Here is a 21,490-nt window from a genome sequence, read left to right as displayed (position 1 = left end):
ATAGTATTGCTCCACTTTTTGCTTTGGCAATTTTAACGTATGTTTTCTCATGCCAATAAAGCCAGTTGAATTGAATTGAAATTGAATTGAGATCATGGCGAGAGCGACAAGTCATTCTCACAGTGTACAATGTTGCTACATTTAATTTCATTGCTTGGCTCTACTGACATCTGGTGGTGGGATCTGCCTTTTGCACATTTTATAATATACAAGGTTCATATTGAATCAATTCAGGTTGATAAGTATAGAGTGGGATCGGCGACAGGCGTATCCAAAATGATTCAAACGTCACCATCCTAATATAAATGCATTTAGTAATGCATTTAGTAATGCAACATGGTCCTACTAGTTGAGAAACAGTAAACTGAATGACCTGGTGACATTGATGACCGTCCATGCAGTCATTTACTGACAAGTGGGAGGTCAAGAAATTCAACAGAAAAAGGGAGTTAAAATCTCAAGAGGGGGAAGTTCACCGGAATGCCTGGGTGAGTCATTACTATAGGACATTATTAGTCAATGGACCATTGGTTGAGAGTTGAGACACAGAGGGATGTATCATGTTGTATATACACATGGGATGCATAGCAAGTGATAAAAGAGCACTATAATATTAGCCCATATCCCCACCCAACTCAACAGTGGTACCCAGGTTGATTCCAAATCAGGGTGGCGGGTGCCTCATTCACAATCAGTTGAAAACCACTGGTTTAGGACATTTGGGGTTATTTTATTTTTACCTTCCAGTTATTACCTTCCAACTCTTTGCCAGTAATGAGCTTATCATTGATAAGCTCATTACTGGCAAAGAGTTGGAAGGTAATAACTGTTATTAACTTTGCACTTTCTGGGGGCCCCTAAGCTTGAGCCGGAGGCTGAAGCTCAGGGGCCCCCCTAGCTCAGAGGCCCCTGGGCTTGGGCCCAACAGGCCCGTTGGATAATCCTCCCCTGATTTGGGCATGCCTGACAAAGAACTCCATATATGGGCATAATAACTGGGTGGGGCATGCATTTCCAATTTACGCTTCAAAGTAGGCCAGTGCCCAACCGTCACTGCTCTAGTAATCCAAATTCACCATTATAGGCTACATATCAGTTTTGAGTTTTATCACTAATAATCAGCAGGGACACGTCAAGCTCTGGTCAGGGTCAGAGTAATCTAGTAAAGAGAGTGGCGACACGCTTTTATCTCGCCGCAAAGCAGGCGCTATGGGCTATAGTTCCAAACATTGGATTTGGAAGTATCCCACTGAGAATTTGAGTTCGATCGAGATCAGATTGAGATACTCTAAGATTGAGATAGCTAGATTGAGCACTTCCGCATAATTCCATTGTTAAAATGGGACTATGGGAGTCAACACTATAGTGTCACACTCTGATTGATTGATTGATTGATTGATTGATTGATTGATTTATTAACAGTTTGCAGAATTACAGTACATTTCAAGTACAACTCAATTAATACAACAACTGTTAACTGTGAGTGGACGACACCATAAAGCATTACACTTTGTTTGCAATAGGGCCCACCATTTTCAATTCATCAAAACAATTAGAGACATACGAATATACACAACTATATAGTCAAAACAGGAAATCATCATAGAGGTTAAAAGGGAAAAGAAACATAGGCCTATACAGTGAGGGGGAAAAAGACCAGATTACTCTGGTCAGGGTCACATGGCTCTGGTCAGGGTAACCACTAACCTCGCGTCACCAGGCTTTTAACGTCAGGCAGACGTCAGGGTAAGAGATTAAAGGTCGAGTGCGTGACGCGACTTTTGCTCCACCCTGATTGGCCGCATCCAGTGTTGTTATCCCCCCCTTGCGTTTCAATTGGTTGTTGGATTCACACCCATTTCGTCCTGAAAGCGGCCGGTTGAAGGTGATTCCCAGGCCCCCGGCTCTCAGTCTCCCCACAGCCGTCACTGCAGTCACTGTACCCCCGTCCCCGTTATACGAGCATGTCCATCTTCAGCGAAGTCCCCCAGGCCCCGCCCGTGGCTGTCTTCAAGCTGACGGCTGACTTCAGAGAAGACCCCCATCCGCAGAAGGTGAACCTGGGAGTTGGAGGTACGAATTGAGACTATTATATCATGCTAATGTGGTAGCTCTGGTCCATAGCGTTAGAATGGACCAGAGCTAATGCTAATGCTAACAGTGCAGATTCCTGAGGATACTCAGCTGTTCTTGTGCTTTGCTTTAGCTTGCCATGCAAATGTCGTCTTCTAGAATGCTGGTCCACATTTAAGCAGCTGGGATATTATAAGTGGGGGTTACTTATCTTGAATGACATGCCAACGTATTTTCTTTTATACATCCTTTAGTTGACCTTAGCTTTGCCTTTGAGCTCTCTGCTGCTAGCCAGCTGTCAAACTACTACAGTAACGTTACGTATATGTCCGTGCCAAGTGCATTGGCATTTGGCCGTAGCCTTGGACCAGTTCAGATTCGATAAAACACAGTATATGATAGCCTTGAAGGTTAGATTGTGCAGTTAGGAGCTCATTCAGAAATGACTGCTTTGCTTACTAAAAATGATAGTTGCTCTTGTACTGGTACTATACTAAGTCCTGGTGCTTCGTCATGCCAGGTGCTGAATTTCAAAGGATGATATTTGATTTCGCTGGTGTAATCCTGGAAAATGGCTAGCCTTGATACAAGGCTGTCAGTCATATATTATAATTTGCAACTCTAGATTTCTTTTATAATGGGATGAATCTAGAGTTGCAATACCCTCCATTGAACAGGTGTAGGGAAAGCTTGAATTGCCCTCTCAATCTGCCAAGCTTTTGTTTCATAAAAATCCACCGTAGACATGTTATGAACTACGTACGTTCTGTCAAGAAATTCTGTGCAGGTGATTTGTTTTCTAAGTGTTTTTTTTTATTAACGGGTCGCGCTGCTGCCTCCTCCTGCATTGTGGTCAAATTTGAAACAGTTCGGTACGCAGGGCCGTTCAGTGACTTCGACGAGTATATGATAGTCTTGGTCCAAGGCTAATTAGGTCATCTCAGAGATGATTGGAATTATGACTGATGACAATTCTTTCGGGACGGGTCAAATCACCCTTCATGAATCACGCTGCCTGTGATGGGCGATTTTGTAAACCCCATTTTACAAGAAATGCCTCTGTACGTGTGTCTGTACATACGACTGTAATCCACGTAACTCGAAAACAGTTCCCCTCACCGACTTCAAATTTGACACACGCGACACGACACCACCATAGGGAGTGCCGTGCCCGGTGTCGAGTCCGTCGGAATAGCCGGTTGTCCAGAACCAGCTTCTGCCCAGGCTCTGGACAGGGCCCCTATAGATCTCCATATATGGAGCTGGCCTTGTTCTGACATCACAATGATGTTCTGAGACATTCACAATGATGCGCATAACTGGGTGTGCCATCATTCACGGGCAGGCCGGTGCTCAAAATCGGCGTATGAGCAGCAAGGCTTGGGTGTGTCCGTTTGTGCGGTAAACCTCCACCTCAGCATCCATCTCCCAGGGGTCTATATCACATTGTAACCGTGTTATTGGCTAAAGCCGCACAACAAGCCTCTCCCGATATACCTATTAAAGGTTACCCATTGAGAGGGACAGGTGATGTTTTCAGGTTTAAGGCATCTAATTGTCTTTGTGTTGCATGCGTCTTTCAGTCTTGTTGCCACAATATTTCTCTACACCAGTTAGGTCATATACGTAACGGACGGTACATGACATGAGAGATTCAGAGTGCCTCACCCATGTCCTGTAATCATGGCTTACTGCGCCAGACACACACACACACACACACACACACACACACACACACACACACACACACACACACACACACAGGCCTACTGTAATGGACGTTTTTGATCTTACTTAATAATATTCAGCAGAGAATGAAAACGCATGCCGCAAAACCATCTTTTATGGATCAATCCATTCTTTATTTGTAGTCCTCATCGTCATCAGGTTACAGAGCCAGCAGTGTGCCTGCCTCCCAGCTTTATAACTCTTTCGGAACAACACAGAAGTGACATGTGGTCTGCCCTTTCACGGTCCTATACTGTATAGCCGACTAACATTCACAGTTGGCGTAATACAAATAGGTTTAATGGTTTCATGTGAATCAGCTGTGCTATGCGGGCCATTGCGGGGGTTTGTAATTACCAAACGGTTAACAATAACAGGTGCTCTTCCCAGCCTCCTGGAGAGTGTCACAGTAATTACTATGTTAAATTGGCATTTGGCAAGTATAGTAACATTACATTTATATGAACTTTGCCACCATACCTAATACTTAATGCATTGTGTTGGGAAATGATCAGGCGAGTCCATACCGCTGCATGGATCGGCAGAGAATGTTCTTAGCTGACTCATGCTTTCAAACCCTGTAATCCTCCACTCACAAGACTGTTCTTACTTTAGGACTCTGGTTTTCAACATGTGGTCCCGGGACCTCCAGGGGTCTTTGAGGGTGTTTTTTAGAGGGTCCCCAGTTCAGGACAAATGGACCCTTACGGATCTGCAACTCTGTGTAGAATATATAAATATCAAATTTGGGTCCATAGCCTAAATAATGCATATCAAACTTGGGGGTCCTTGATATGAAAAGGCTTCACTGCAGTGAATTTGCAGACGGGCCTCTGCTGTTTTATGCTGGCTCTAAACTGACGCACACGCTCTTTAAGGTCGACCTTAGAACAGAATCCTATGGTGATAGTGAATGTTCTTTTATAATAAAATGAGTTACTTATTGGCAATGTGTTGATTGTTGTAATAATGAATTCCTCCAGTCTGGTGGATGTGTGGCATTTAAATGAACTTGGCAGTGGTCACCTGATACACTGTGCCCAGTGTGCCCTGCTCACAGATCAGACTGCTTTCATTTGAGGGGACGCGAGTTCCCCGCGCGACGTGTCCCTCAGACATGCACAGTCGATCCCACGCTAGTCAAGGTGACCTCGGCAGAGTCGTGCAAGGCAATGACGGAAATGGTAAAGTGCAAAAAAAAAATCTCTCGGGTAGAAACTAGAGGGAAGAGGTTATGCTATATGCCCACTATAGAGCGTCGCAGTCCCGACCCTTTCATGACGACGCCAGGCCCAGGAAATGAATCCCAATGCATTTTTCCCCATAGACATTTCAACAAGTATTTATTTAAAGACCTTTTAATTAAGCGACCTTTTACGAAGCCAACTCGAGTCGTGACAAATCATGACAACAAACACAATATTTTGGACCAAACAAATAACTACAAAGAAGAAAAACAACAAAAGTGTTGTAACCTGCCGGTTTTTTCTAATTCTTTGTTCGGCCCAAAACATTGTGTTTATTGTCATGATTTGTCACGACAAAAGTTGGCTTTGTCCGCGGCGTAAATAAATAAATACTTTCTGAAAAGTCTATGAATAGGAAAATGAACAGGGATTTATTTTCTGGGTCTCTCGAGGGGGGGGGGGGGGGGGGGGGGGGGGGGGGGGACAACGACGACTGTGACACTCTATAGTCTGGGATGTTTAGCTGATTAATAGGCAGCACAGAGGATGTGGTCTCTTAAGCAGGGGTCTGGTCCAGGCCGGACCCCAGGATCGTTGTGTAATAGGTTTTGTTTTACGCCATTGGCTTGAACCCTAGCATTGGCTTGAACCCTAGCATCCCTATTCTGAGGAGAACTTAGCCACAAATAGCAATAGAGTGAATCCAACACTAGTACGCTACACAATGCTAGTGCTGTCAAACGAGTCTATTAAACTATCTATGAAAAAGTTTGATTTGAAACACAATTATATATATAATATGTAGTGGTGCGTCCCTGCTTCATCTCTTTCAGCTGGCCTGAAAAAAGATGAAGACCCCTGCTCTAAAGGCTAATCTTGTGTGTGTGTGTGTGTGTGTGTGTGTGTGTGTGTGTGTGTGTGTGGGGCTCTGCAGGTCTGTTTGGTCTGTTTGTCCCTATATGTCAGAGTATGACCTATTGAGTTGACCCCTGCAGCTGTTTTGAACACACACACACACACACACACACACACACACACACACACCCCCACCAGGAGGGGTCATTACAACCCTGTGCTTAAGTCAACAACTGTGCTTGTTATTACACCCAGCAGGACACCAGCTACTACCCCACTACATCTCACAGGCCAATATTGTACTGAGCACAGTACAGTACAGTACAGTACAGTACAGTACAGTACAGTACAGTACAGTACAGTAAATAAAAGTATAGTTGCACCGGGTGTGATTTCCCTCCCCTCTTCTTCGTCAAGAAGACACAGTTGTGCAATAAATTTACTATAAATGAGGCCTGATTCTCTCTGCTTGTCTCCTCTAGCGTACCGTACTGATGTCCCTGTGTCCCCCTCCCTCTAGCGTACCGTACTGATGTCCCTGTGTCCCCCTCCCTCTAGCGTACCGTACTGATGTCCCTGTGTCCCCCTCCCTCTAGCGTACCGTACTGATGTCCCTGTGTCCCCCTCCCTCTAGCGTACCGTACTGATGTCCCTGTGTCCCCCTCCCTCTAGCGTACCGTACTGATGTCCCTGTGTCCCCCTCCCTCTAGCGTACCGTACTGATGTCCCTGTGTCCCCCTCCCTCTAGCGTACCGTACTGATGTCCCTGTGTCCCCCTCCCTCCAGCGTACCGTACGGATGACTGCCTGCCCTGGGTGCTGCCGGTGGTGAAGAAGGTGGAGAAGCTGATCGTGGAGGACGACAGTCTGAACCACGAGTACCTGCCCATCCTGGGCCTGCCCGAGTTCCGCTCCGCGTCCTCCATGGTGGCCCTGGGAGAGGACAGCGCTGCCATCAAGGACAACAGGGTAGGGGAGGATTGTTTCTATTTGATTGATTTATTGAATGAGCGCTTTATTAAAACCAGGGGGGCAGTCAGACAGATATTTCGTGAAGCCACTAAGGAAATCGGGATTTCCTGAAAGTTCATATAATGGCCTGTTGTGGCGCTGTCATTGGGCCCAAAAAAACCCATAGCCCCATAGAAGTCAATGTATTTGGGCCCAACTTCACCTAGACTGTATTACCTTAATAAACATGGTCATGAATACTTTCTGCTTCCAGTCACTAGTTTAAAGACTCTTTTCTAATGTCATAATATTCTTTTTGGAAAATGATGGTCCCATTTATTTAAAAAAATACCATAAAGTCGCGTATGTTCTGAGGGGCGTGGCTACCGTTACAGTCTATGATCGGGATTCCCCTCCCACTTGAGTCAAAATAAAAACCGACTAAGAAGAAGGGGGGAAGTCCCGCCTCGTTGTCTGGGCCAGCCAATGGCTCAGCTGGGCCCAAACGGATCTAGAAAGATGGCGATTTACAATTCAAGGACTGACAGGCTTCATTTTACGTTCATGTTAGACCCGGGGAACGCTTTGTCCATATTTTTTTACAGTCTATGATTAAAACCCATTTTGACCTGAGATCAGATTCTAAAAATGTCTTCTACATCCTGACAGTTTTCTGAAAAAGCTATGTTTCTATGTCAGTGGTTCTTCGATTTTTTCCAAAAATAGCAGACCTACAAGCTTGTAGCGCGCCACTCGGTGGCGCGCTACGATCTTGCAGATGTACAAGCTTGCAGCGTGGCACCAAGTGACTCGCTGTGAGCCTGTATATCTGCTATTATTTTAATATCCAATGCAGAACTCTATAATGAAACGGATTTAATGGGTTGATCTGCACAAAAAGCGCAATGCACGGGTCCAAACAGAAGACAGGTGACATTGCGGTCGAACCAGATAGAGGATAAAAGATAACGCATTGATGTCATACCGCTGTATGAGAGATTATTCTTTTCTCTCGTCTCCCCTTCGCTACTAAATGATATATTATGAAACATACTTTTCTCGGGTGCAGGCTTTAGTTTCGGCTACTGTTTGGTCCGACAACGACAACCCACCTCAAACCCTAACCTAACCATAACCGCAAGCACAGAGCAGCGCGTGTTCGCCGACCTTAACGCATGTTCGCCAACCTTAACGCATGTTTGCCAACCTTAGCGCATGTTCGCCGACCTTAACGCATGTTCGCCGACCTTAACGCATGTTCGCCAACCTTAACGCATGTTCGCCGACCTTAAAGCATGTTCGCCAACCTTAACGCATGTTCGCCAACCTTGGCGCATGTTCGCCAACCTTAACGCATGTTCGCCGACCTTAACGCATGTTCGCCGACCTTAACGCATGTTCGCCGACCTTAACGCATGTTCGCCAACCTTAACGCATGTTCGCCAACCTTAGCGCATGTTCGCCAACCTTAAGGCATGTTTGCCGACCTTAGCGCATGTTCGCCAACCTTAGCGCATGTTCGCCAACCTTAACGCATGTTCGCCGACCTTAACGCATGTTCGCCGACCTTAACGCATGTTCGCCAACCTTAACGCATGTTCGCCAACCTTAACGCATGTTCGCCGACCTTAACGCATGTTCGCCAACCTTAACGCATGTTCGCCAACCTTAGCGCATGTTCGCCAACCTTAACGCATGTTCGCCAACCTTAATCCGGTCGCCAACCTTGACGCATGTTCGCCAACCTTAATCCGATCGCTTTCCCCATATATCTGTCTTATGGTACTGTATGTAATGACGGATAAGCGTGCGCACCCCATTTTATCCAGTTAGACTGCCCATGAGAGCTGAGACAACGGTATTTAGCCGTTTAACTTCTTTGCATTTGTCTTTTGGCTCAGACTCTCAAACACAATAAGTTGACGGTTATATATCCCAGGGCTGCACCCTAGATTTACAGCCAGGATAGTAATTTGCTCTCCTTGAGTCCATAATTGTTGTTGGTCGATTCGTAAATACACTAACACAATGTACAGTTTTCTGAAAAAGCTATGTTTCTATGTCAGTGGTTCTTCGATCTTTTTCAAAAATGGCAGACCTACAAGCCACCGAGTGGCGCGCTATGAGCTTGTAGATCTGCTATTTTTCAATAGCTAAAGCATAACATAAAAAAGGGGTTCCCGCCCCAAAATGGGTTAAAAAGCAGATTAAACAATTTATCATGGAAATAATAAAATGGCTATTTACAAGTACAACCCCAAATTCTAATAATACAATAGTTGATTGCATCAACCTTTTTACTGCAATTTTGTGTTATTTTTTCCCCCTCGTTTGCAGGCAAACCGATTGCTTTGTCTCTTCCAGGGTCAGACTATACGTGTTATCTAAGCTTTTTTCCCAGCTCCTTGTTTCACCTTGAGACTTCTCTTAATATGCGACCTTGGGGACCCATGTGCCTTGTTTTTTTTTAATATCTTCCAGGTAGGAGGAGTCCAGGCTTTGGGAGGGACCGGCGCCCTGAGGATCGGGGCAGAGTTCCTGCGTCGCTGGTACAACGGCGTCAACAATACGGCAACTCCCATCTATGTCTCTGCGCCCACCTGGGGTTAGTATGAAGCTCGGGGGCCCGGCCTCATACTTCATAGCTGTGATCTACAAGCTCGTAGCGCGCCACTCGGTGCCGCGCTACGAGCTTGTAGGTCTGTTATTTTTTAAAGATCTTGAAAATGTGTCGCAAATTTGGAATATATATATATTTTTTTGGGACGTTTTTAACTCAAATCTTTGCTTCTGGGGGGGGGGTCATACAACATATTTTCAGATGGGGGTCGGCGGGACAATTACATATAATCTTTGCGGTCCTTGACATGAAATATTGAGCACCACTGATATAGAAACATGAGGTCTTTTCAGACAACTGGAGGATTTAGGAGACATTCTACATCAGGCCAAAATGTGTTATTAAAGGGCTGGAACACTTTGGTAGAGGTTTGGGGCTGTTCTGTGTAGTTTCTGTTGTGGAATTCTGGATCAATCAGTAATCGATGAGGCAACGGGGGAGTCGAGACAATATTTTAGGTCACGGGGAGAAGTGGAAAAACACTCGGTGGTCGGTGGTACGGTAGTTGCCAACGTGCACATGGCTCAGACCATAATTAATAATTATACTGTAAGCTGCTTCAAGCACAAGCTGAACCATAACGACACAGGCTGTAACATAAACATAAGCAATAGCTGTCAGGCTCTCTTACAAGCTACCAAATATCATAATGTATTTTATAAGTACTATAATTGATGGCAAAATATAAAGGTTGCATATAAGCAAACATGTAACGATATAGTAAAATGAATAATTCTTCTGCATTACCGTGCCATGGTATAACTCCAAAGGTGGGCAAAAAATCTAAAAGAATTGCGGTCTAGAAATTCATAATCAAAATATGCAGATGCTCTTTTAGCCCGTAAAGTGTGCGAACAAAGCTGATTCTGACGATGCAGAACATTACCAAACCCGGTACTATCTTTTATTTGTTTTTATAAAACTGTCAACTTCCTATTGATGGTACTATTTTGAAGATCTGGATCCGGATGTGTGGATCCAGTCCAGATTTATTTTCTGCAAAATCAACAGGAAGCTGACATATTTATTTAAAAAATGGTACTCATTATGATGCTTTGATGCTTAAAAGTGTGACTTTGAGAGCCGTTTCACTGTACAATGTAAGTACGGTAAGCAGCATCCATTTCTAGTCAACGGAGCTATTGTTGATTTTCTTGTACACCTTTTTTGGAGTTAAATCATGGGCAAGAAAACCACAACTCAAACCTCTTACCAAAATGGTCTTGCCCTTTAGGGCCCACGTTGTAACCTGAATCCCATGGCTCTGTTGTCTTTTCATGTATTCGTTTATTTGGGAAGGACGGTGTGTACATTAACCCATTTAGGCCTGACATCGAAATTTTAAAAATGTCTTCTAAATTCTGACAGTTTTCTGAAAGATGTTTCTGTGTCAGTGGTGCTCAGTGTTTCATGTCAAGAACCCCAAAAATGTTATGTAATCGGCCTCCGACCCCCATCTGAAAATATGTCGTTCCAGGAACCCCTCCGAAGCGAAGATTAAAAACGTTGGCTCTGAAAGAATATATATTCAAAGATTTGTGGCACATTTTCACGATTTTTCAAAAATAGCAGACCTACAAGCTCGTATAGCGCGATACTCGGTGGCGTGCCAACTGTGTAAATATGCAGGAGTTCGCAAGAAAGAATGCTTAGTCCCTTTGCCCATAAAATTGTTGTGAGGAGGAGGAAGAGTGAAAAGCTTCCCAGTGGCTTTGAGAAACACGCTGGAATGTGTCCTTCAGCATGTGATGGGTTGTGGCGGGTTATTGTGCTTGTGCCCAACCCAAACAATATTGGATTTGTACTCCTTCTGATGGATGTGATCGCTTTGTTTGTTAGTTAGTTAGTTAAGTTTTCCATCATGGCATGAAAAATGCTTTACCTTGCAGCATTCACTGAAGACCTTTTGCACCACTCTTGAGTTGCACCACTCGGTTCACAGTTCACACGGGTGTGATTTTTTTTTAAAGATACATATACTTTAATTAACCCATTCTGAACGGGAACCCATTTTGGTGTTAGCGTTACGTTATGCTTTAGCTATTTAAAAATAGCAGATCTACAAGCTCATAGCGCGCCACCGAGTGGCGCGCTACGAGCTTGTAGGTCTGCTATTTTTGAAAAATCGAAGAACGACTGACATTTTTATAATCTGATCTCAGGTCAGAATGGGTTAATCAGACCAGTGTGTGTCCAGTGGAAACCTCGTATGAATCTGATCTCAGGTCAGAATGGGTTAATCATGGAATGATTGAAGCAGATGGGGCGTTGTTCAGCATGCATACTGTACATAAATGATTGCAAATGGCATCCAAACATCGCTAACATCCGAACATCGGTTTTATATCTGTCCTCCGATATACGGAATACTAATTTGAATCTGAGTCGATTTGCTTTGATCTAGAGTTTTAGAGTTTTATTTTAGGATCCCCATTAGCTGGTGCATAGCAGCAGCTATAGTCTTCCTGGGGTCCTCCACACGGAACATAAAAACACGACATTCGACATGAATGACATTACAGGACAATGATATACAAGTAAAATAAAATACAATCAAAAATATTTGATCAACAATTTCCTCGTCCACCTGCTGATTCCCCATTTTCTTGGAAGAGAAACAAACCAAAAAAAAAAAGCATATAATTATATCTGCCTCAGTTACATATTAGCCTTCCATTCTCCTGGGGGTAGAAAACAGAAGTAGATGTAGATGACTGTTTTTTTTTAAAGATTCAGTCTAGTAGCCTTCAGTTTTTATATGTGTAGAGTAATGTGTGCAGTGTTGTTTTTGGCAGCAAATTTCTATTTTAGTTTTAGTCGTTGTCTCTTGAATATAGTTTTCACTTAGTTTTAGTCACATTTTAGTCACCTGGAATGTTCTAGTGTTTAGTCTAGTTTTAGTCGACTAAATGTCATACGATTTTAGTCGACTAAATCTACAGTTGATTTAGTCGACTAAAATGTGTTTTGACAGGCCTTGATGTCGTTGTAATGACACATTTTACACTTTGGTTGCATGCTGAAAATAGCAGATATACAATCTCGCAACGCGTCGTGCAACCCAGCTTAAAACTGGATCTCTTGTCCACTAGTCCCTTCCTAACATTTTAGTCTAGTTTTTATTTGTTGGCGAAATTGTCAGTATTATTTAGTCTTAGTTTTAGTCATCATGGATTCGTTTTTATTTAGTTTTAGTCTTAGTCGACGAAAACAACACTGAATGTGTGTTGTGTTCTACTTATCCTCTTCCTTCCAGAGAACCACAATGCGGTGTTTGCTGACGCTGGCTTCACAGACATCAGGCCCTACCATTACTGGGACGCAGCCAACCGAGGTCTGGACATCGCTGGTCTTCTGAACGACCTAGAGGTATGTCTGGGAAGGAGGAGGCACGGCAACATCCTTGAGTTAATCTGACTTTGACGTTGATCTACACATGGATCTAGGAATGAATGAACTTTCATTCGTTCATTCATGGACCTAGGGATGGGACGATAATCGCTATTATCGTTTATCGTGATTTAAAAAAATTAACTAAAAGATTTTAATTTATTGTGAAATTGTCCTCAAACGCTAGGATGAATTGGCTTTTGTTGAGCCTCAAATTCAGTACCACTTAATCCCAGATCAAGTGAATTACTCAGCTAATGCTGCGAAGGTTCCATGTTTAACGTAATTCCAAAGTGTGACAGATGCATGGCTTTCATATCGTAAATATGAACTTTGGCTAAAAGCTTGCGTTTAATCCACGTGGGCTCTTGTTTACTTGGTTATACTAGCACTTCGAAGTTCGAACGGCAGTTTGGTTACAAAATAAGAGCCACTTGTAATGATGATTAGTCAACACTAGTTTTATTTCTAAGTCTACTTACAGGACGTAGATAGACATTTGTAGTACGTGATACCAGCTGAGCTCGTAATGATGGGGCTTCCTTCTTGAATATTTTGACGCGTGCCTGGATATAAATGTCCAATCATTGTCCAATCTTCATGTGCAGACCGCTCCAGAACATTCCGTGTTTGTCCTTCACGCCTGCGCCCACAACCCGACGGGAACAGACCCCACCCCAGACCAGTGGAAGAAGATCTCCGAAGTCATGAAGGTAAAAAAGCATTTCAGTTCAGTTCAGTTCACGGCCGAGTCATTTGGATGTATTTTATTTTGGAGTACTCAAACTAGCGATAGAATACATGTTCAGAACCATCTCCCATTAAAACCCTAAATTCTTGGATATTTTGTAAAAAGCAAAGTTTATAGCCATAATCTTCTCTTCAAGAACGGCTCCTTTCATGCCGTTTCACAAATTGCAGTGAAGTCATGAGTTTTTAATTTTGCTCTAATCCATGATTCATGAAACGCACATTAATGTACAATTATTATTGTTCCTTTTCTGTCTCTTGTGTCTACAGAGGAGGAATCTGTTTGTGTTCTTTGACTCGGCCTATCAGGGCTTCGCCTCTGGCAGTCTGGATAAGGACGCTTGGGCCATTCGTTACTTCGTGTCCGAGGGCTTTGAGCTTTTCGTGGCCCAGTCGTTCTCGAAGAACTTCGGCCTTTACAGTAAGTTGTTCTGGAATTTACCAACCTCCTGGGCAATTTGCCAACCACCGGGGCAATTTACCAACCTCCTGGGGCAAAAACTACCAGCCAAATAGTGTTACATAGTGGATTTGCTTTAGCGAATTCTTACCCTCGGCTGCTTACCAGTGTGTGTCAGGTAGCCAACTATCATTCTCAGGGTCTTTGGGTATAGAGCGTCGCAGGCCGAGTTGGCTCTGTCCGCGGCGCAACCGTCTTTAAATAAATACTTTTTGAAAAGCCTATGGAGAAAATGAACGGAGAATCATTTCCTGGGCCACTCGTCGTTCTGAAAGGGGGCGCGACTGCGACGCTCTATAGTCTTTGGTATAGTGTTGAATTTGGAACAGACACTGCAGTCTTTGCACTGAAACACAAAAATGTCCTGTACTTTAAACATAGGACATTCTGCATAATATATTTGAGAGAGTGGGTCATTTAATCATTCATTCAATATCTCAGATGACGAGTTGTCGTTTGATCGAATACTTGCAGAAAAAAAGCACAGCAAAGTACAGTTTAATACGTCTGCGGGATTTATAACCCAATAAAGCATATGGCTGGTTTCCATTGGGGTCTATTCAATTAATCTGAACATTTAATTAATGGCATACAAATATACAGTACTGTGCAGAAACATCATATAAACGTTTAGAGATCAAAATAAATATGTACAGTAAAGGGGGGGGCGTGCATTTTACTTTTTACTGGGTCCAGTTTCTAATTGTAGCCACCTGTGAGAACTCTTTGATTCACATTCCTTTACCACTATCTACGGTCCAGTGAGTTTTAAACACTGTCCTGTAATTACAATGTGGACACTGAGAAATGCACGTCCTTAAGCCATTTTAGGCAGGAACCCCTTTTGGTGTTAGCATTACGTTATGCTTTAGCTATTTAAAAATAGCAGATATACAAGCTCATAGCGCGCCACCGAGTGGCGCGCTACGAGCTTGTAGGTCTGCTATTTTTGAAAAATCGAAGAACGACTGACATACGTAGAAACAATTTCAGAAAACTGTCAGGATATAGAAGACATTTGTAGAATCTGGTCTCAGGTCAGAATGGGTCAAGCATGTCTCTGTTTGCTCCGTCAGACGAGAGAGTGGGGAACCTGACGGTGGTCGCCAAGGACAAGGAGAACCTTGCCCGCATTCTGTCCCAGATGGAGAAGATCGTCAGAACCACCTGGTCCAACCCTCCATCCCAGGGAGCACGCATCGTCAGCAAGACCCTCAACTGCCCCGAGCTCTTTGCCGAATGGTATATGCTCCACAACAGTACAAAAAAAGACAGATTTTAGTTGTTAAATGCTGTGGCATTTAGGGGGATGAGCTGTCTGGCGTTCATCTGTGTCTATGTCCCCAAAATGTTGTGTGCCCAATTGCCCTTCCATGTCTGCGCCTATCAGGGGTTTGTGACAGGACCCCCTGCCGTGGAGCCAAACACTCAACGAATAGACCACAGAATCCAAGATGCTCTACAATAGATTTTTATTTAAAATTGATTTTTACAATAAAGCATAAAAAATACATATGACTTACACAAAAGAAAGAGACAAGAAAAACAAACAAGCAGTCAAAAAAACCACCCCTCCACATTCCGTTGTTGACAATAGTGATTATATCATCTGTAATGTATTTACCAACTACAAATTGTTAATGCAACCATCCTTTTAAATAATATACAAATAAAAGTAGTCTCATATTTCATGGAACTTTCCTTTGACATTGTTCCAACTTCCTCCTGGCAATTGAGTATTCGAAAAAAGATGCCGTTTCAGTCATAAGCTGGGTCCAGTCTGTGATCTCTCTGGCGTAGCAGAGCTCTTCTCAGTTTCTCAGTATCAACCTGGCTGCCGTAATAAAGACCTGCAGTCACTAATGCATGTTGTGCCTTGGTGTGACCCCCTGTGGCAGCACCGTGCCATCTCCCAAGAGACATATAACCTTGGGCATTCCGGTAGTATTCTCCAAGTTTCCCCAGTACCTCTTTCCAGAATGGTAAAACCACAGGGCATTCCCAAAAAGCATGTAAAAAATGTACCATTTTTTTCCCCCTTTACATTTCCGACACCGTTTGTCTTCCACCAAGCCCATCCTAAACCGTTTCACATTCTGTTTCCTTCATAGGAAAGACAACGTGAAGACCATGGCGGACAGAGTTCTGCTGATGAGGGATGAGTTGCAGTCCAAGCTGAAGGCTCTGGGGACCCCTGGTACCTGGGACCACATCACCCAGCAGATCGGCATGTTCAGCTTCACCGGGCTCAACCGTGAGTAGCATGCAACTCGCACAAGTGCACGTCGCAACATGTCACACGTCACACACACAAAAAAAGCAAGGGCTTGTAGTTCGGCTATTTTGGAAGCATTTTGAAGTGAAAGTGGTTAAGTGCATCTGTGGGTTTTTATTGAACCAATACGAAGTATTTATGAGCTGAGCTTGTGACTAAATAATAACTCCATTGGAACACTTTTTTTTTTTTTTTTTTCCTGAAGAGTAACAGTTTTGGACCCATTTCCCACTGGTTGGTTCCCAATGGAAACCGGTTCAGTTCTGAACCAGTTTTTAGACCCATTTTGACCAGAGATCAGATTCAAAAAATATCTTCTAAATCCTTTTTTTCTGAAAAAGCTATGTTTCTATGTCAGTCGTTCTTTGATTTTTCAAAAATAGCTGACCTACAAGCTAACACCAAAAGGGGTTCCCACCCAAAATGGGTTAAATTGTTTCTAGAATCAATATAACTAAGTAAATTAAAAAATGATAACCCTTCCACAGTATCCTAGTAGCGTTTTCATATTTTAAGTCTTTTGCATATTTTCCTAAATAATGCCTAATTTGCATATTTAAAAATGTAAGATTTGTAATACAGTAAATCATTGTCTTCGTGTAAGTAATCCACTGGGGAAGTTTCATGGTGATAACAATTTAATATAGATATGGTTTTGCACACTCGAATCATATAATTAACGTTCCAATTTTAGAGCTCTGGCTCATGGGACTAAGAACTGGTGGAAATGGGGCCGCAGTTCCACCCACGACAATATGTATTCTATATATAATATGACCTTTTTCATGACACAAAGATTTTTTTTTATTTATTTTGAGGTCAGGCCTAAATGTGTTACTCAGTTCAGTCTTTCTGCCTGGCTGGAATGCCCCTAATTCATCCTGCTTACTGCTGGATAGAGCAGCAGGCTTCTGAACACAAGCATATACTGCCAAATGTAAATATATTGCTTTGCTTAACCCATTTTAGGCGGTGTTTTAAACATTGTGTTATAATTTAGCTATTGAAAAATAGCAGATCTACAAGCTCATAGCGCGCTACGAGCTTGTAGGTCTGCTATTTTTGAAAGATCGTGAAAATGTGGCACAAATCTTTGAATATATATTTCAGACTCAGAGCGAACATTTTTAACTAAAATATTGGCTTCTGGGGGGGGTCTTTGGAACTACATATTTTGAGATGGGGGTCCGTGGCCCAATAGAGATAATTCTGGGGGTCCTTGACATGAAAAAGGTTGAGCCCCACTGACATAGAAACAGAAAAAGGTTAGGATTTAGAAGACTCTTTTTTTTCGACTTCAATCCAAAATAGGTTAAGCTGCTACTGCATGTAAGCGTTGACGAGCGTGCTCCTCTGACTGAACTGGGTTTTTGGGTCAGAAAGTCGTCAGCGGGATGTTGGGCAGAAAACTGTTACTTTTCAAGAAGGGGAGGAACAGTTTTCCAGTGGATTTGATGTAGTTATTATTTTGTCACAAGAAGCTCTTGTTAACCATATTCATTGGTTTTTTTATTTATTTTTTATAGTTGGCTATTTTTGCTATTTTTGCTACTTTTGCGTGGCACTGGTATGATGTCAGAAATTAATTTACAAAAGAATGTCGATATTATGCATATACACATGAAGCGGTCTCTCTCTGCTCGCACAGGTGATTCACAGACACCCTTTAGGAACCAGTATCTTTAGAGCAGTGTTGTTTTTGGCAGCACATTTTGATTTTAGTTTTAGTCATAGTCCCTTGAATAGTTTTAGTCACATTTTAGTCACATTTTAGTCACCTGGAATGTTTTAGTGTTGGTCTAGTTTTAGTTGACTAAACGTCATAAGATTTTAGTCCACTAAATCTATTTGATTTGGTCGACTAAAATGCATTTTGGTGGGCCTTGATGCCGTCTCGTAATGACAGTTTTTTTTTCACTTGCCGAAAATAGCAGATCTACAAGCTCACGAGTCACAGCGCGTCGCAGCTTGTATAGATCGGCTATTTTCAGCATGCAACCACACGTAAAATGACTTATCCTGGATCTCTTGTCCACTAGTCCCTTCCTAACATTTTAGTCTAGTTTTTATTTGTCGACGAAATTGTCAATACATTTTTAGTATTCGTTTTTGTCACCATAGCTTAGTTTTCACACACTCTAGTTTTTTCTGCAGTGAAAAAAGGTAGTCGATGAACATTTTAGTCGACGAAATTTTAGTTTTAGTCGACGGAAACGACACTTTGCTTTAGAGTGAATCGTCAATGAGCATCGTTATGCTTTTGTTTGTCCTAACCACTCACAGCTAAGCAGGTGGAGCACATGATCAAGGAGAAGCACGTGTTCCTCATGGCCAGCGGTCGTATCAACATGTGCGGCCTCACCTCCAAGAACATCGACTACGTAGCCCAGTCCATCCACGACACCGTCTCCAACGTCCAGTAGATCCATCCTCCGCTCCACATCCGCCCAATTCCTCGCTCCCTGTCTTGCCGCAGGAAGCATCATCGTGTGAGCCGCCTCTCTCTCCCCCCGTCCTTGTGTTTTGTGTGAATGTTGCACTTTTTTCTCTCGTCTCTCTCTCTCTGATTGGCTAAACCATACGTTTAGCCAATCAGAGCCTCCTCCAATCTGATGAAGTGATATTTAAGAACAAAACAAACATGCACTCGGTTCTCTGTGTACTTTTAATGTTCTGTAACGGTAATCAGCGGGACAGCACATACATGTTTGTATATATAGAAGTTGTAAAGAAGTTGAGACATTTCACATAGTATCATTCTATAGTCCACAGTACTGTCCCATCATCTATGGGCAAATAAGACTCCTGACAAATCATTTTTGGTCACTCTCTTTTACATTTTTGTTTTATCCCAATAGATTTGTTTTTGCGTCCCAACTATGAAGTCAGACCTGCACTTCGATGGGTAGGGTTTGGCCCATTATTTGTCTAAAGGACTGAACAAATCGCAGTGCTTTTGAGTTACTGTGACGGAAATCTTTTTAATACAACATTGGTGTATTATAGCCTCATCCTCACTATTTTAACTGTTTTTAAAATGTTTTTTTAGATTATCTGTTAGGAACAAACTGCTTTAGACGCACATTCGACTCACTCTAGGCCAGTCTAAAACCTGATCTATACTTGATTGCGTGCCAAAAATAGAAGATCTACAAGTTTGAAGATCGGCTATTTTCTGGTGTGTGACATGTACTCATTGTATGTATAAATCTGGCCTAATATAGAATTGTCATGAGGTCACTTATTGTCTTTCCTTGTGAGTTCCTTGTGACTGGAATGAAATGAATGACCACTCGTGCATGATGATGTGCCTACAGGTCAAGTTGTTTTGTGTCTTATTATTTTTCTGTACCTTGTGAAACCTTTTGTCTTTTGTCTTCCCTCGTCAAAATTTTACTCACAGAATTGATATTGAGTCAGTCAACACATCACCATCATGTCCATTATACATGTTTCGATGTGACAATTGTGTCACACAGAACTGTAACCAGGCATCATGCAAGTTAATGGGAATACTTAGTGCTCCCAACAAGCAAAACATTTCAGATAAGTGCTCCCAACAAGCAAAACATTTCAGATCATTTCATTTTATATTGGCTTATCTTTTAACTCTCAAAACCCAATTCTACAATCAATCTTAATGTATGTAATAATTTTAAACCCGCACATACTGTATGATTTTTAGCACCGACAACGTTGTGACGGGCTCAGCGCCTCTTGGTGTTTTGACAAACACAAATAATGACTCCTCTTGGTTGTATTTCTGTTGCAGTGCCCGTATGTTACTGAAACCCTCACTCAAAGTTGTTTATTGTCATGAACAACTGATTAGCACATAGTTACACTCCTTCATGTGCCATTGTTTATGGCATAGAGTAATGTGTATTCAAATAAATGATAAACTATGGAACTAAAAGTCTTTGTCTATGTGATTTGTATTACTAAAACGAGCAACAAAGACATGTGCTCGCACAGACAGCCGAGCCCATGAAATGCTAACCCCTCAATATCAGTTTTCATGATCTTTTGTCGTCTAGGGGATTCTAGGCAACGTAATCCAGTGGAGCGTTAAAATGCAACCCTTTTCATCCTATGATGAATAGCTCAGAAGTTATGTAAGACAATGCGTCGGATCAATAATTGCTGTAATGTTATGTGCTCATGCAAAAATATCTTTTACTTCAATGCAGTGCTGTATCCATAGCACATTAGTTTAATATGATCCCGTCTCGGGAAACATTTTCATCTCTTTCTCGATAACCTCTTAAAAAAAAAAACATGATGTCCATTTCGTGTGCAGCCACGTTTGGGCTCCTTGTCTTCCCCAGTAGCTACATCACGGTTGGAAGACGGAAACCGTTTAACTGCACACAAAATGCACATGTTGATTTAACCACATACGCATCCTATTCTGGCCATAAGCATCCTATTCTGGTCATGTCACGACCCACAATAGGCAAATATTCGCCAACAATGGCAGATCAACAAGCTCAGAGGTTTCTAGATCTTCTATTGTGGATGGGACCAAGGAGCCACGAATTTGTATGTATTGTCATGAACTGACTCAAATCATGACAAATATGGGAGACGACACACAGAAATAAATGCCAAAAATGTATTTATTTGAAACTGGATTAAACATAAATTATACTTTACTTTTAGAGTGGGGTGTGTGAGTAGTCGGTTGTATCAGTAGTCTAGCTCTCTCTTAAATGCACATCCCAACACAAGTATTTCCACCTAAGGCAGCTACAGTGTGCAAATCTCCTTTGTGTTCCTTCTGAAGTGTGTTTTTTATCTCAATGAATGTGAATGTTTTGGCTTTGTGAATGTGACCTTTTGTTATGGTTGGTCTGTGTAATAGCCTCTGCTCCAATGCAGTAAAGTGACTCAGCATCTTTGTTATGTTGCATTCCCACCCACCTTACATTAGCCAATGGGTTGAGTCAAAAGCACCCCTCCCACTCCTCCACCCCTCCTCCTCCACTCCTCCCCTTCCTCCTCTGTCCTCCATCCGTCTCACGGCCAGATGCTTTCCTCTCATCTTTCTCTGTTGATCTTTTCTCTACCTCCTCCTCCCCTCAGATTAGCTACGCCTTCATCCGGTGCTCTCTTCAGCAGCAGTGGTGGTGGTGAAAGTACTCGCATTTCAATACTGCAATGTAATAGTAATTACCTTTAAAGTGTTGCACAGCATGGGCA

At 42.6% G+C, this 21,490-nt stretch overlaps 1 protein-coding gene across 1 annotated transcript; it reads left to right on the top strand.

The window, feature by feature from the left end:
• Nucleotides 1-1,871: 1,871 nt before the first annotated feature.
• Nucleotides 1,872-20,204, top strand: LOC308313342 (aspartate aminotransferase, cytoplasmic-like). Its single transcript, XM_080760433.1, has 9 exons — nt 1,872-2,073; nt 6,630-6,811; nt 9,275-9,398; nt 12,670-12,782; nt 13,412-13,516; nt 13,824-13,974; nt 15,090-15,255; nt 16,125-16,267; nt 18,572-20,204. Exons 1-9 carry the CDS (start codon nt 1,965-1,967, stop codon nt 18,709-18,711), a joined length of 1,233 nt encoding a protein of 410 aa, XP_080616559.1. The 5' UTR covers nt 1,872-1,964; the 3' UTR covers nt 18,712-20,204.
• Nucleotides 20,205-21,490: the final 1,286 nt, after the last annotated feature.

The sequence above is a fragment of the Protomyctophum bolini genome (genome assembly GCF_963924005.1).
Source record: "Protomyctophum bolini genome assembly, chromosome: 3".
Classification (NCBI taxonomy): Eukaryota; Metazoa; Chordata; class Actinopteri; order Myctophiformes; family Myctophidae; genus Protomyctophum; species Protomyctophum bolini.
Note: the sequence above shows the minus strand (reverse complement) of the source record. Positions and strands in the feature narration are given on the sequence as shown.

Bases quoted from the DNA above. Each gene is read 5' to 3' on its own strand.
- LOC308313342 (XM_080760433.1), top strand. From the start codon at position 1,965: ATGTCCATCTTCAGCGAAGTCCCCCAGGCCCCGCCCGTGGCTGTCTTC. The intron at 13,517-13,823 runs GTAAAAAAGCAT...TTGTGTCTACAG, and splicing joins AGATCTCCGAAGTCATGAAG to AGGAGGAATCTGTTTGTGTT. The intron at 13,975-15,089 runs GTAAGTTGTTCT...TTGCTCCGTCAG, and splicing joins GAAGAACTTCGGCCTTTACA to ACGAGAGAGTGGGGAACCTG.